Genomic DNA, 13811 nt, shown 5'->3' on the forward strand with positions numbered 1-13811 from the left:
AAAAAGAAGCAGTTCCTTGTAATTCGCAAAAGAATTGTGTGCTAGCATAACCATTCCATTTAGCGCGATCAAAAACAAAAAAGAATTAGCGCTTTACTTGAGCGCTGGTGAGGTCACCTACAGCGCGTCTTCTGTCGACCTATAAGAATGGATTTTCTAAGAGCAAAAACCGCATTCAGCTTTTTGGTCTCTTGACATACTTTGAGAAGTCCGTCACCCAATTTTCTTTTCTTTTTGTCCTAAGGATACATTGCACATTCGGACTGCATACTGGATATGCTGTATCTTCGAAGACAAAGATATCAAACCCATTTGTATTATTCCATCCCCTCGCCCAATGAGAATCGATAAGGAATCACATCGACAAGCAAAATTCCTATCAATTCCCTTCCCGAGATTATTAAAAAAAAAACGATGACCACGACACAGATGGACATGAAGTGCTTTCTTTGGATACATTTTGTAAAATAGGCTCATCTTAAAACAATATAGTAGGTATTTATTTGTTCAATATTTATTGTGGAATGTCCACCAGCTGACATTGATCCGATACGTTGACATAAATAATGGGCCGCCTGAATAGTGTCCCAAAACAATTTTTCATTTGGCTGATGAGTGAACTACATAGTCCACTATATACAAATCCCTATATAAGGATAAGAGAGTACGGAATGAGGGAATGAATCCGAACACAGCCCATGTTTGTAGTTTTTTTTGTTTTGTTTTTGTTTTTACCCATCAGCTTATTGCTATCTGTGTCCTGACACTAATTGTTAAACACCTGATTGGTTGCTGAGCGCTGTCAATCATTTAACAGCGGCCTACTAGCCCTTCCAGTGAGGACGAAGGAAGAGGAGAGAACTTCTTGTCATAGGGAAAATGAAGTGAAGACGAAGTCGTGGCCGCATTTATCATGCTAGCCGGCCCCCCTCTTCCCTCCCTCCCACCGTCCCTCCCCCGCCTTGTAGTCAAATTTCGCTCTCCTCTATGTCGTCAGTCCCGTGAGTCCAATAATACACGTTCTCCGTCAGGTTCACCCAAACTGACCTATTGCGTGTGTGTGTCGTATATCTGCAGGGAATGGCCTCAACTCATCGCACAACGGCGAGCAGCGCAGCGGTCCCGCCGACAGACAGCAGTCCACCATGCCTCCTAGTGTTCCCGTACGGAAGGACAAGAAGGACGTTCCGGTAAGCGGACCAACCAGGGGGGGATTTTGGTCTCAGCAGAGAACATATAAAGAGCATCATCGGTCATCTAATAGGACGACGACATCTTGATTTTTCTTTAAAACATTTGTGTGTGTGGATTAGATGCCGAGTAGCAACGGGCTTCCACCTACGCCCAAAGTCCATGTAAGTGTCTCTTTAAGCTTGTACAGCAGGTATTAAGAATTCATGTTTGAGATCATTCATTATTTTTCTGTCACTCCTCCAACTCCTCCTCCTTCTTCTTCGTCTTCTTTGTCTTCTTCTGTTTGCAGATGGGTGCTTGTTTCTCCAAGGTATTCAACGGCTGCCCTCTCAAGATCCACTGTGCCACTTCCTGGATCAACCCAGACACCAGAGGTAACAAATAAAAAGGACTTAAAGGCAAAGTATTTTTATTTATTTTTTTTTTGCCCCACCATTTGATTGATTGCTTATTAAAACATGTAAACAAAAAATGTATTACTGTGCATTTGAGTGCTCATTAATCTCTAAATAGTTTTGAACTTAAATATCACATTCATAAAATGTTATTCATATACAATATACTGTTATATGAATGTATCCAATTAATTAAAAACAGTTCCCAGCTGTCTTACCCCGAGGATAAAGAATTACAGCACACGATACACACTCAATTATTTAAGCCTCCCAAAACTTGGCCTGTTTTGAGGGGGCGGGCCTGTTTCATGCAAATGAGCGATGGCCAACCTCGCCCCACTCTACTGCGGAAGCGATGCCGAGTACGGCTTTTGTTCTCATGACGACCGAGGGCAAGGATAGGGGGTTGCGACCAGGCTAAAAGCGTGTGGGCCAAAGACTGAGTGCCCACAAAGACAATAAAAGCATTTTCATTTGTGGAAACGGCACTTCATACATTCCACTCCACTACAGAGTTTGTGTTGTTGTGTGTTGTTTCAGATCAATATTTGATATTTGGCGCCGAAGAGGGAATTTACACACTCAACCTTAATGAGCTGCATGAGACCACAATGGAACAGGTGAGTCATTCCACTTCCTATTGGTGCCGTGCGGTAAATACTTTCATGTGGAGTCACAAGATGCATTTGTAAACAACAACCTACGCTGCTCCCCGTCCGTCTGTGTAGCTCTTCCCCCGTCGGTGCACGTGGTTGTACGTCATGAACAATAATCTTCTGTCAGTATCCGGTGAGTCGTTTCACATTTCTCACGCGGCAGTTAGTTGCCGCAATTGACTTGCTGCGACAAACGATTCAACGTTGGTACTTTGTGCCTCGGCGTCTGCAGGAAAAGCCTCCCAGCTGTACTCGCACGGCCTGCCGGGACTTTTCGACCAGGCCAGACAGCTGCAGAAGTTACCAGTAGCCATTCCCACACACAAGCTGCCTGATAAGATGATACCCAGGCAAGGAGTTCAAATTGGAAAAAAAAAAACCTGCACAAATGGCACCATCCGCAGTGTGTTCAGATTTTGAATTTTCCCTGTAAATCGCTTCAAGGGGTCAAACCTTTCCCGTTATAAATAAACGATTGTACAGCTTATGTTTGAATGTCGGATCCATGCTAAAGATAGGATAATCCTGAATCCAGAGGGGAAATTCAGGATATAATACAATAACCCCCTTTTTTTAATGGCAATCAAAATGTTTAATAATAGAATTAGGTTTTTATTGTGCCTTTCAAAGGAGTCTGTTTCAGTACGATACACGATACGTTAACTTTGCACTATGATATGATGCCTTACCTTAACTTAAGTCACATTTTGTTACGTTAAATTCACTTACGTGATGATGATAATCACTTGGCTTTATTTAGGGCCTTTCAAGGTACATGATACGAAAGGATATTTCCACATCATTGATGATCACTTTTGGCAAAAAGTTTCATATTTAGCTCTAAAGTCTCATTTTTGCACGGGTTTTGGATTTCCGTTGGACTTTTTGTTCCACTTTTCAAAGAAATTTGAGGTCCAATTCCAAACCATTTGATTACGGATGCTCCGTTGTACGCTAATAATTAAAGAAATGAACGAGCGTTCTTTGTTATTTTGGGCTGGTTGTTTAAAGATCAAACTTTGTACTTCATGAAATATATGTCTCTTAAGTTGCACATTTTTATTTATGACAGGAAGTTTGCTGTTTCCACTAAAATTCCAGACACTAAAGGGTGCCAAAAGTGTTGCGTGGGTACGTATTTTTATGACTCTCCAGTCTCTAGTATTTAGGAAGAATGCTTCAAATGGATTGTGTTGTGAAGTCAATCTTTTAAAAGTGCAATGTTGTTATTTGTAGTATTAAGGCAGTGCATTGCGACTTGTTTGTGAATTATTACCGTTTTGCGTGCAGTGCGCAACCCGTACACAGGCCACAAGTACCTCTGCGGGGCCTTCCAGTCCCATGTAATGCTGCTGGAGTGGGTGGAATCCATGCAGAAGTTCATGCTCATCAAGGTCACTCTGATATTTTCATGATTTAATTATTGTTTTTTTTTAATCACAGTTGTCTGGTCTCCTAATTAAAACTCATCTTTTTCTTTTTTTTTTTTTTTTTTTTTTTTTTTTTTTTTTTTTTTTGTTGAACTAGACCATCGACTTCCCTCTGCCGTGCCCGCTGGAGGTATTTGAGATGTTGGTGGTTCCTGAGCAGACCTACCCTCTCATTTGCGTGGCGGTCAGTAAAGGCAGCGAGCTCAACCAGGTGGTCCGCTTCGGCACCGTCAACCCCAACCCCAACGCTACCTCGTCCTGGTTCACAGAGACGGGTGAGACACGCACGCTAACACAGTCAAACTGCATTTAGGTTGAACTTAATTTGAACTTCTGTAAACTTTTAAACGAACATGCCTAACTGTTCAATGTTTCAGTACTTTTTGCGCGACATGCTAACAAAGAGCTGAACGGTAAAATTCTCGACAGGTGTTTGATCCAGGACTGGAATAATTTAGTGTTTCAGTTAGAATTGGTATTTAAACAGTCCGCTTTTGACATCATGAGACCAAGACGACACCTGAAAATTGATTAACAGTACATGATGTGCTTTGGCGCTGTTTTTCTGCTATTTGGAACTGGCGCCTTAATCAGGGTGGAGGCATTTAGGAACAGTTCCAAATAGCAGTCAGTGGAAGCACAAAAACCTCAGACTTCTCCTAGAAAGTGAAAAAATGTCTGGAAAGCCTACTAAAACATCTGAGCCGTATTTGCAGCTAATTAAAATTACTTTAAATGGTGGCAGATGTGTTGATTTTGAGCTGAAGAGTTTGAATATGACTGGTTAAATCTGAACACAGACACATCCTCCCCAGTTATGAGGGTGTGCACACTTGTGCAACCACATTATCTCACTTGTTTGCTTTCCCACTCGAAATGATTTTTTTATTTTTTTTTTTTAAATCAGTGACAAGTTCACCATGCTGCCTTCTTCCATTATCTTGTATTAAAACAAGATGGAAGAGGGGTTTAAATTTGGATGTAACATTTCTCAACAGTGGCGTTTCAATTGTTTTCAAATTATTAGCCCAAAACTTCAGTGTTCATAATTAGGCTTTATTGCAGTCTCGTGTCGCTATGTGGTTGAAGCTCAATTGTTTTGTGTGTTTGATTTCTCGTTATTTTTGGTGGTTTTTCTGCGAATGCGTTCTTCCTCGCCGCAGACACGCCTCAAACGTGCGTGATCCACGTCACGCAGCTGGAGAGGGACACCATCCTCGTCTGCCTCGACCGTGAGTCAGCCCCCGTCGGTCTGATGAGCACCTCCAAAAGACAAAACCTTCTCACTTCCTTCCCTGTCCGCTTCTCGCTATCAGGCTGTATCAAGATCGTCAACCTCCAGGGCCGTCTGAAATCCAGCAGGAAGTTGTCGGCCGAGCTCACCTTCAACTTCCAGATCGAGTCCACAGGTAGGAAAACAGAACCAGATGCAATTAAACTCTAAGAAAAGGTGAAGCCGTACTTAATTAAACACGATGTTTTGTGGTAGTCATTGTGGTTATTTTTCATTTTCCTTCACAGTTTGTCTGCAAGATAGTGTGTTGGCCTTCTGGAGGCACGGCATGCAGGGGCGGAGTTTCAAGACCAATGAGGTCAGCCGGCATATTTTTGTCTCGGAACCCGGACTGCCGTTTTTTTGTTTGTTTTGTTTCGAATCTAAAACCTTGTGTGCAATTCCTCAGATCACGCAGGAGATCTCTGACAGTACACGCATCTTCAGACTACTGGGATCAGACAGGTGGGTGTGCGCGCGCGCACGCATACACACACACACACACACACACACACAGAGTCAGGCGTTAACCTTCTCTGCTGCCTTCTCACAAAAGACGTGGCGACCACAGAGCTCGTCATGACAGAGGCGTCACTCTGCCCAGGTACTGCTGACTCTCTGTTGGGACGTTTGATGCCCGCTGGAACCGGCTGTTCATTGACCATTTTCAACTCTTTAAGTGGACGCGTGTGTTTTGGGGGATTTCTTGCTTGATGAGAGTGAAGACCCCAAAATCTAATTGGTCATTTAATAATTTATTTTTGAAAATAGCAATATTGTATGTAGATCAGCAACGAAATGAAGAAAGTTCTATTTTGGTGTCTGCACGCTCATCATTTATTGTCAGTTTGATGATGTCAGCATTTGTGGTTTCTTCCCATGGTAATAAAAAAAAAAAAGAAACTTAAGCCATGTCCATAAAAATACAAACATTTTTCAAATTGTTTAGGCTCTTATTGGGGATGCGGGGGAGACATCCAAATCTCTTTTGATGTAGAAGAATCATCTTTTTATTGTCATGAACATGCATGCATGCACACGAAATTTGTTCTCTGCATTTAACCCATCACAGTGAACACATACACATGTTAGTGGAACACACTGGAGCAGGGGGCAGCTGAAGCGCCCGGGGAGCATTTCAGGGTATCAGTGTCTTGCTCAAGGACACCACAGCCGTGAGTCCGGGGGATGTTGGCGGATGGTCCAGTCGGGGTTTTGAACCTAGGTCCCCCACGGTGGCAGGCGATGATCTTAACCATTGGGCCACGGCTGCCCACGGCTGTATGTAAATGTATTTTAGGTGTTGTTTTGTAGACTGTTTTTCAATTGTGTTATTCAGGTGCAGCTGCACTCTTATGTCAGAGCCTTTTCCGAAAATAACATTTGTCAAATTTCGGATCGGCTGAAATTGCATTGCAGCGCCACCTGCTGTTTCGGTTTCCACTTGACAGCCTGCAAATACATTATGTGGACAAATGTTCTTTTTTTTTAAGCTATCATTTCATGTATTGGTTACAAAATTGGTGTATAAAAAATACCTGTGTATTTGTGGACATAGCCTAATAGTCTTTTTATTGCGATTATATGATGTCCTGTGTGGGCAGAGGGCTCGCTGAACTTGTTTTTTCCCCCCCTAAATCTGTGCTCGCTGTTAATATGACATTATAATTCCTGCGTGCATACGTTGTTTCCAGGGTGGTGGTGCTGGAGAGTCGGCCGACCGACAACCCGACAGCCCACAGCAACCTCTACATCCTGGCGGGCCACGAAAACAGCTACTGACACACGCACACATGCTAACACCCCGCATTAAGAGCCTAGCAACTAGCAAAAGGGAGTGCGCTGCCCCCCCCCCCCCCCCCCCCCCCCCCCCCCCTCCCCTCCGCACTACCCTTCCACAGCGTCGGCGAGGCGCCGCGGTGCGTTCGAGGGCAGATGACTATGTAAGTAACAATCCTGCTCGTGACGCCCTCCCTGGAGGTGGGACCTCCACACCACTTGTACTACTTAGTCGTACACATTGTGCTACTACTGCGGCCATCTTGCACAGAGACCCTCCCCTCCCCTATGCTAACCCCCCTCCCCTCACTTTTATTTATTGTGGCATGACGTTAATCCGCCAGCAGGACGACGACTCTCCTGTTTTTTAAGTGTTTAAAAAAAATATATATGAGGAGAAGGCTTTCGGCCGCCTCCGCTTAGCAACAACAGCCACGTAAGTGCTTAACTGATGTCTATTTAATTGATGTACATATAAATGTAGTATTTTTGGACAGATATGAACACTAAAATTGCTCGTGTGTAGTTAGGCGTGTGCGTAGTTGCTCGGCACAAACAAACAGCGGGCGGACGGACGGACGGACAGGCAGACAAGGGGAAGTCGGCTGCTCACTTCCCGGTTCTCTGATCTTGTGACAAGGAAGCAGAGACTAATTCTCAGTCTCTTCGGGTGGACCTTTCGAAAAATGACACAATATGACGACTTGTTCGTTCTGCACACGGTTTTGTTTTGTTTTTTATTTTAAAACATCTTTTTTTTTTTATGCAGTTTTGATCATAAGGCTTCTTATTACTTTTTTAATTTTTTATTTGAACCACTGGTGTTAAACATTTGCACAGAGAAAAAGGTGTTTGCGAAAGAAATGTGATGTCTTTTGCGTGAATGTGTGTGTGTGTGTGTTATCAATGTGTGTCTGTACACACATCTTGTCCTGAAGCAACACAAACGTTAGAGGCTTTTCTTTTTTTTTTTCCCTCTCTCTCACAATATCTGCATCACAGATATAAACTTAAACAATAAGGAGCTCTTAAATGTTCAAACCTTTCTCTTTTACTGAAACAGAAACTTAAATGATTACAAAAAAAAAATAATCAATAAATTGCTGCAGTAATGAGACATTTCAGCCGGAGACAAAGATTGCTTTCAGTCAGCAACTTGCTTCCGCTGATTTCCAAGGAAGAGCCCACATTTGCAACATGACGCCTCAGCTCCCCCCCTGAGAAGCACACCTTGGCAATACATGCAGTGCACATACATACCGTTTTATCCACTCCCACTCTGTAAAACAAGTTTGTCCAGCATGTTTTTTTTTTTGTTTGTATTTTTTACGTTCTTTAAGAATGTTTTGGGAATGCGAAAACTTGTCTTCTCGTGTGTTTTCAAGCGACGGGCAATTTTCGACTATGGTTTTATAATTGTTCTTATTTGCTGAAGACTCCCATGTTAGAAGTTTGGGTACATTTAACGTTCCCAGTTTCATGAACAGATTGATCTGCAGTACTGCGCGTCTGAACTCCTCCAGACACTTGCTTGGCCTCCTCGCAAGTCTTCTAAAGCTGCTCTGTACTATTGGCCATGTGTAATTATTGGCTCGTCAAATGTTTTCTAACAAGCCTTTGAATTTCTGAAGCAGGCTCAATGTAGGAACTCTCCAAACTACTTTAAGAACAACTCATGATGATTTTCGTAATCGATTCCTCTGACAATTATTGTTTTGATGAATCCAATTTTTTCAAAAAAATGATAATTTACAATTTTCCCCAAAACTGTAAATTATTTCAAATGGACACTAGAAAATACACAAACGCTAATGATTCCGTAAAAATGTTGATCCGTTTTCAAAACTCGAAGCACGTTTGCAAATGTCTTATTTAGATGAAATCAGTCTGCTTCTGTGGAGGACTCGAGAAATCTGAGAATATTGTCTGATGAAAGGCGGAAATTGCAAGAATTTGGACAATTTTATGTTCAAAAAAATAAACATCTCTTAAACGATGAATCGATTATCAAAATAGTTATTTGTTGCAGCCCTATGTAAGACAATGGAGCGACTGTGGCTCAGTTGGTAGAGTCGGCCGTCCGCCGGTTGGAGCGTCAGTGGTTGGAATCCTGACTCTGACTGCTGTGGAAGTGTCCACGGAGAAGACGCTGAACCCTAAATTTCCTCCAGGTCGGTATTGTAAATGAGAAACTGTTCTCAATTGCCTTAACTGCTGAACTTGTTAATTCTATCCTCCTCTGACAAATTAGAACTTGAAGAAGAGGGCAAGGGTAGGCGTTCACAATCAGCCATTTCTGAAACTCTCTGAAGTAAGGCCTGCTGTCAGATGTTACAACTGTCTCTTGAGAATCTGCTTGAGTTGAAACCCGGCCAACATTTTTTGGTGTAGTCAGATGTTACAGCTCCGTGTTAAGGATCGGTTTCAGTTGAAACCCGGTCAACAGCTTTGGTGCAGTCAGATGTTAACGGTCGTGTCTTGAGGAGCTGCCTTTGTTAGAACCTGGTCAACGTCTACTGTGCGGTGAGATGTTATGGCTGTGCCTTACGATTCTGCTTCAGTTGAAACCTGGTCAACATCTACGGTGCGGTCAGACGCTACGGCTGTGTCTTGAGGTTCTGCTTCAGGCGAAACTTTTTGTGAATCTCCGTAGTTGGATGTTATCACTTCCCCGCTGGCTCCACGCCCAGTCACAGTGATCGTCTTCGTTCTGCCGTTTGAGCCTGTTTTCATGTTTCTGTCTGCCTATGACTTCCCCGAGGTATTCAATAAGAAAGTTTTCCTTTTGAAAAGGCCGGCAAATAAAGACTCCTCGACCTTTGAATGGATTCATGTGTTTTATGCTGAGCCCATCCTCGTCCTTGCCCGAGGACACAAAATATGATGCCTCGTTTTTGGGTTTTATCTAGGGCTGCAACTAACAATTATTCCTATAATGGATTAATCTGTCGATTATTTTACCGATTTATTTAAAAAAAAAAAAAAAAAAAGCAACTGTCACTCCACTCACGTAGGATAGCGCAGCAATTTGTCTTTTTATATATATATATATATATATATATATATATATATGTATATGTGTTTTTCCCCCCTTAGCTCCAATTATTTGAAAAGGTCTCACATTCCAAATGCCTTGACGTGGACGTTTAAAATGTGGATTTGACTCATTTTATGTAGAAAGCACACTGTGTCAATTTAGATTCAGTCGGCCTTGTGATGTCGTGGACTTGTCACGTCACATTTGACAGCGTGAGTGAGACATTCCACTGAAATGTGTTTTGAATTCATCTCCTGTTACCCCAAAAAAAAAAAGCCCTTTTTTTTTTTTTTAAATTGTTTTTTTTATTTTAACCAGCCGGCAGATTTCATGTGAACACTGACACAAACACACTAAAAATCTGACTCTCTCCTGTTCTGTCGCTTTTATTTTTGTCACACACGTTTTTGTTTGTTTTTCACGATGCAATGCGCACGTTATGTGTATATAGTGTAAAATAAAATTTGGTTTGTTTTGCATACTGTACAATTGCCTATATTTTGTTTTGAGAAGTGTAACAAGATTTATGAGGATGAGCGGTTAACTCATTAAAAGTAAGAAGGATATGACGCTTCCGTGTTTCACCTGGTCATTTTGTTGCTTAGTTTATACTGAAACAATAACTCACTGCGTATAGCCTAGTCATGAAATACATGTCACATTTATTTGTAACAAATTCTCACTTAACATCTGCCGATTTGTAACTTGAAAAGCAAACTCTAATTTCAAATTGCCCTTAATTTCTACATCCTTCAATAGTCGGTCCAAACTTTTCATATCTTTAAACAGATAGCACAAAAAACATACAAACTTATGCATGTCTACAATATAATAACAATATGTCTAAATTGAAGCTCAAGCTTGTGCATTGTTGAATCCTCCAAATGATAGTGATGAAAGTTTGACGCCAAGCCACATAAGATGGTGCAGGCACAAATCTTAGCTATTTAGCTGTGCCCATCGCTATAGTATAACCGCTTCCGATTTGGACGAGTTCCCCTTGTTGGGATTTGCCCGAAAGTGTCGGTCGTCCTTTTTAGTCCTGGGCTTTGTGTCCTTGACACTTTTTTGTGTGTCCTGTCCTGATCAACATATCCACCCAATTTCATGTCAAACGGTGAAATTGTTATCAGGGGCTAATTTTTTCAAATTTTTCAGGGAGCGCTATTGAGTTGTGACATTTGTGGGCCTCCAGGATACGCGTGCACATTTTCAAGCATATTGAAGCATCATTCACTGCATGTCAGCTTTACAGATGCCACACCCAGTCAAGGTACAGTGAGCCCCCGTTTGTTCCTGGTTTGGTATTCATAGATTATTTTAACCTATCCTCCGATATTTGCTGCAAAGATCACCTATTCACTGAAATAGGAAGTGAGTTGAGGATTAGCGTTAAAAAAATAAATACATTCATTTCATGAAAAGTAGTGCTTTCTTGACATCTTGTCACATCCACATGCAATTCTAAATATTTTTAGGAAGGATGTAAATTGTGCCTATTCCCAACGAATATTGGGGGTTCACTGGAATGACAGCCACCCAGTGCTATCACCAGTTTCGTTTTTTCAGGTGTGGCGATTTTTCAAAGCGTACGTATTATGTATAACCTTTGTGCTTTATGTTTGCTTTTCTATGTTCACACTGCAGTGCCTCTGACGTCCGCCTGTTGATTTTCTTGCCCTTTCTCAGCCGCCTTCTCCTTCTTGTCATCGCCGCCCCTGTTAGAAAGCAGCGCTTTAATAAAGGAACAGCCTACTTTGTATCGGACTCAAACGTCCATTTTTCGTACTTCTTTTTGAAGAGTTTCTTAAAGGAGCTCCTGAAGCCTCCCTTGTCCTGCTTGCGGCTCCTCTCGCTGAAGGGCGTGTGGTGGTGGTGGTGGTGGTTCTCCTCACCCCCCCACGGCTGCATGGCGGAGTCCTGAGCGCAAAGAGGTCCCGAGTCTTAAACCTTCAAGTTTCGAGCAAGTCCCAAAAATCACAAGTCAAGTCGTGTACCCACTTAATTTCAGCCTACAGTAAACACATTACGAACAGAAGTAAGATCAATTGAGACCAGGAATAAAAGTCACAGTACAATAAGGTCTGGTTAAATAGCTAAAACATCAGAGTTGGACCAGTTAGGTCATGAATGTGGATTGGTCACGCTGTTTAATTCAGGATTGCAATGGCATTTGGAATCAAAAAAATGTGGAAAAGTACCACTTTCGGAATACACCAAAAACTTCCTCAGGGGAAAAAGTGTTTACGTCCTTCAGGGTTGAACCGTTATCAAAATGATTTGTGATCATTTGTTTAGTGTCACTTCCCGGATCACAGGACAAAAAAAAATGTTGTGCACCTAACTCGTGACGGTTGCCTCGTGATTCCTGTGTCGCATTTTTCTCAGGATTAGCACCAAAATGTCCTCAGGACGAAGTTATGAGGGAGTCAGCTTTTGCAGAATCCTAACTAATAAAAATACTGCTGTCTCATCTTTGCACATTTTTTTTTTTTTTTTTATACATACAAAATATGTAGACCATTCCGCAGGCATGGGGGGGAAAGACAGGTAGAGCAAAAGTGGACGTGTCCAACGTGAAACTTTGCTCTCTTACCGCAACCCGTCGAACCTCGATGAAAGCGGCTTCATACAACAGTTACAACTATTTACATTTTCCTTTGGTTCAAAAGGGAAGCGTTAAATTCTGAAACATACCGCGCAACCTGTACGGTTCGAACTAGGCCTGAATAAATGTATAGTGTGAGAGCAGATGTGTCCCCTATTTACAGTAGACTCCGCTACATTTCGACTCATACTGCAACCCATTTAGGTAGCCAACTGAGCCAAAATGTTACTTTTTGAGGATTTCCCAGTGGAGCTGTGTGCCACTTTCTGCTTCATTCATACCGCAGCCCATTTAAGCAGCGAATGAAAAATGTTTACAAAAATTCCCAATTGCAATGTCGCGATTTATGCTGCCCGTTAGCGCGTGCGTTCGTCACCATGCCGAGCAGCCCGTGAAGGTCGTCGCCGGGCCTCTCGGCGTCCTTCCTGCTCCCCGGCGAGCTGTGGATCTTGCGGGACGGGGCGACGCACCCTCTGCTGCCCCTGCTGCCCTGGCGCTCAAGCTTGGCGTGGCCGCCGTCTGTCACCGCGCTGTCCATCTGCAGGCCGTTCAGCGACTGCAAAGACGGCCAACGCGGAATGTGTCTCATTGCAGTTTGAGATGGGAATGAGACAAACTCGACTTAAGCACCAGATGAGCTCACCTTGCTTTTTTTGCGCTGACCGGGCTGAAGGGGGCGCTGGTGAGCCTGGCGCATCAGCACAGCCTCGTCCGGGGAGGCGCACCCTCGGTTGGGAAGTTTGTTGTACCCGTTCCCAAAGATATCCCGGCTGGTCGGCACGTGGCGCGACGGGGTCGCGGGAGCTTTGGGGCACTTGACGAAGGCGATGTCGATGGACGAGTCGGACGAGGCCGAGGAGTAGCGGTCGAACGCGGACGCGTCGTGCGGGGAGCCCCGGTCCTCCTCGTAAAGACTCTCCATCCCGGGGGGGTCGGGAGTGAGAAGGAACTCCTCCAAGGCGTGGGCCAGAGCCGAGCCCGGCTGGACTTGCCGGAATTCCGAGGTTCTGGAGAGCGGGGGATGCTGGCCGGAGCGCTCGGATGCGTCGCTCTCAGGGATGCTGCCCAGACCTGGAAGCCAAAAGGTTGGTGACACCGTGCCGTTAACGCGTTCACTGCCATGGACGTTCCTATTCGTCAAGGACCTTTTTCATATTTTTAGAAATCACCCAAGAACCTTGCAAAATGTGCAGCCAAGTTCTGTATTACCTGTGGGTTTGTGTTTGCGCGAGTCCACGTCGGGGCTGTAGTACTGCAGCTGGGGCGGCCAGTCGGGTTGGTAAGAGCTGGCTTCGGGCTCGTGCTCGCGATCCCACTCGTGGAAGCGATGGCTGGACTGGATCTGCTCTAAGAGACGCTGCTTGCTGTGTTTGGCCTGGTTGGTGTGCTCCCTGTACACGTTGAATGGCACAAAAGAAGCTTTTCATCTTATTTACACA

The 13811-nt window shown here is 43.6% G+C and overlaps 2 protein-coding genes across 37 annotated transcripts in view; one reads left to right on the top strand and one right to left on the bottom strand.

The window, feature by feature from the left end:
• map4k3b (mitogen-activated protein kinase kinase kinase kinase 3b) overlaps window positions 1-10333 on the top strand; it is a 37967-nt gene extending 27634 nt beyond the window's left edge. For all 5 annotated transcript variants that reach the window (XM_061789107.1, XM_061789108.1, XM_061789109.1 and 2 more), the window contains 14 exons: window positions 1078-1190; window positions 1314-1355; window positions 1484-1568; window positions 2130-2209; window positions 2318-2378; window positions 2478-2595; window positions 3318-3376; window positions 3536-3639; window positions 3773-3950; window positions 4839-4907; window positions 4992-5084; window positions 5197-5267; window positions 5358-5413; window positions 6643-10333. In XM_061789107.1, the coding sequence (XP_061645091.1) occupies window positions 1078-1190; window positions 1314-1355; window positions 1484-1568; window positions 2130-2209; window positions 2318-2378; window positions 2478-2595; window positions 3318-3376; window positions 3536-3639; window positions 3773-3950; window positions 4839-4907; window positions 4992-5084; window positions 5197-5267; window positions 5358-5413; window positions 6643-6730 (1217 nt within the window). In that variant the 3' untranslated portion in view covers window positions 6731-10333. The remainder of the gene's footprint in view (window positions 1-1077; window positions 1191-1313; window positions 1356-1483; window positions 1569-2129; window positions 2210-2317; window positions 2379-2477; window positions 2596-3317; window positions 3377-3535; window positions 3640-3772; window positions 3951-4838; window positions 4908-4991; window positions 5085-5196; window positions 5268-5357; window positions 5414-6642) is intronic.
• The window catches only part of arhgef33 (Rho guanine nucleotide exchange factor (GEF) 33), a 102791-nt gene continuing 98983 nt past the window's right edge, over window positions 10004-13811 (bottom strand). For 31 of the 32 annotated variants that reach the window (XM_061789121.1, XM_061789124.1, XM_061789122.1 and 28 more), the window contains 5 exons: window positions 13582-13763; window positions 13016-13443; window positions 12749-12928; window positions 11554-11684; window positions 10004-11482 (listed from right to left, as the gene is read on the bottom strand). In XM_061789121.1, the coding sequence (XP_061645105.1) occupies window positions 11401-11482; window positions 11554-11684; window positions 12749-12928; window positions 13016-13443; window positions 13582-13763 (1003 nt within the window). In that variant the 3' untranslated portion in view covers window positions 10004-11400. Of the gene's footprint in view, window positions 11483-11553; window positions 11715-12748; window positions 12929-13015; window positions 13444-13581; window positions 13764-13811 lie in introns of those variants that run through there. The other variant, XM_061789133.1, reaches the window with a different exon arrangement.

The sequence above is a fragment of the Phyllopteryx taeniolatus genome, chromosome 11 (assembly GCF_024500385.1).
Source record: "Phyllopteryx taeniolatus isolate TA_2022b chromosome 11, UOR_Ptae_1.2, whole genome shotgun sequence".
In the NCBI taxonomy this organism is placed as follows: Eukaryota; Metazoa; Chordata; class Actinopteri; order Syngnathiformes; family Syngnathidae; genus Phyllopteryx; species Phyllopteryx taeniolatus.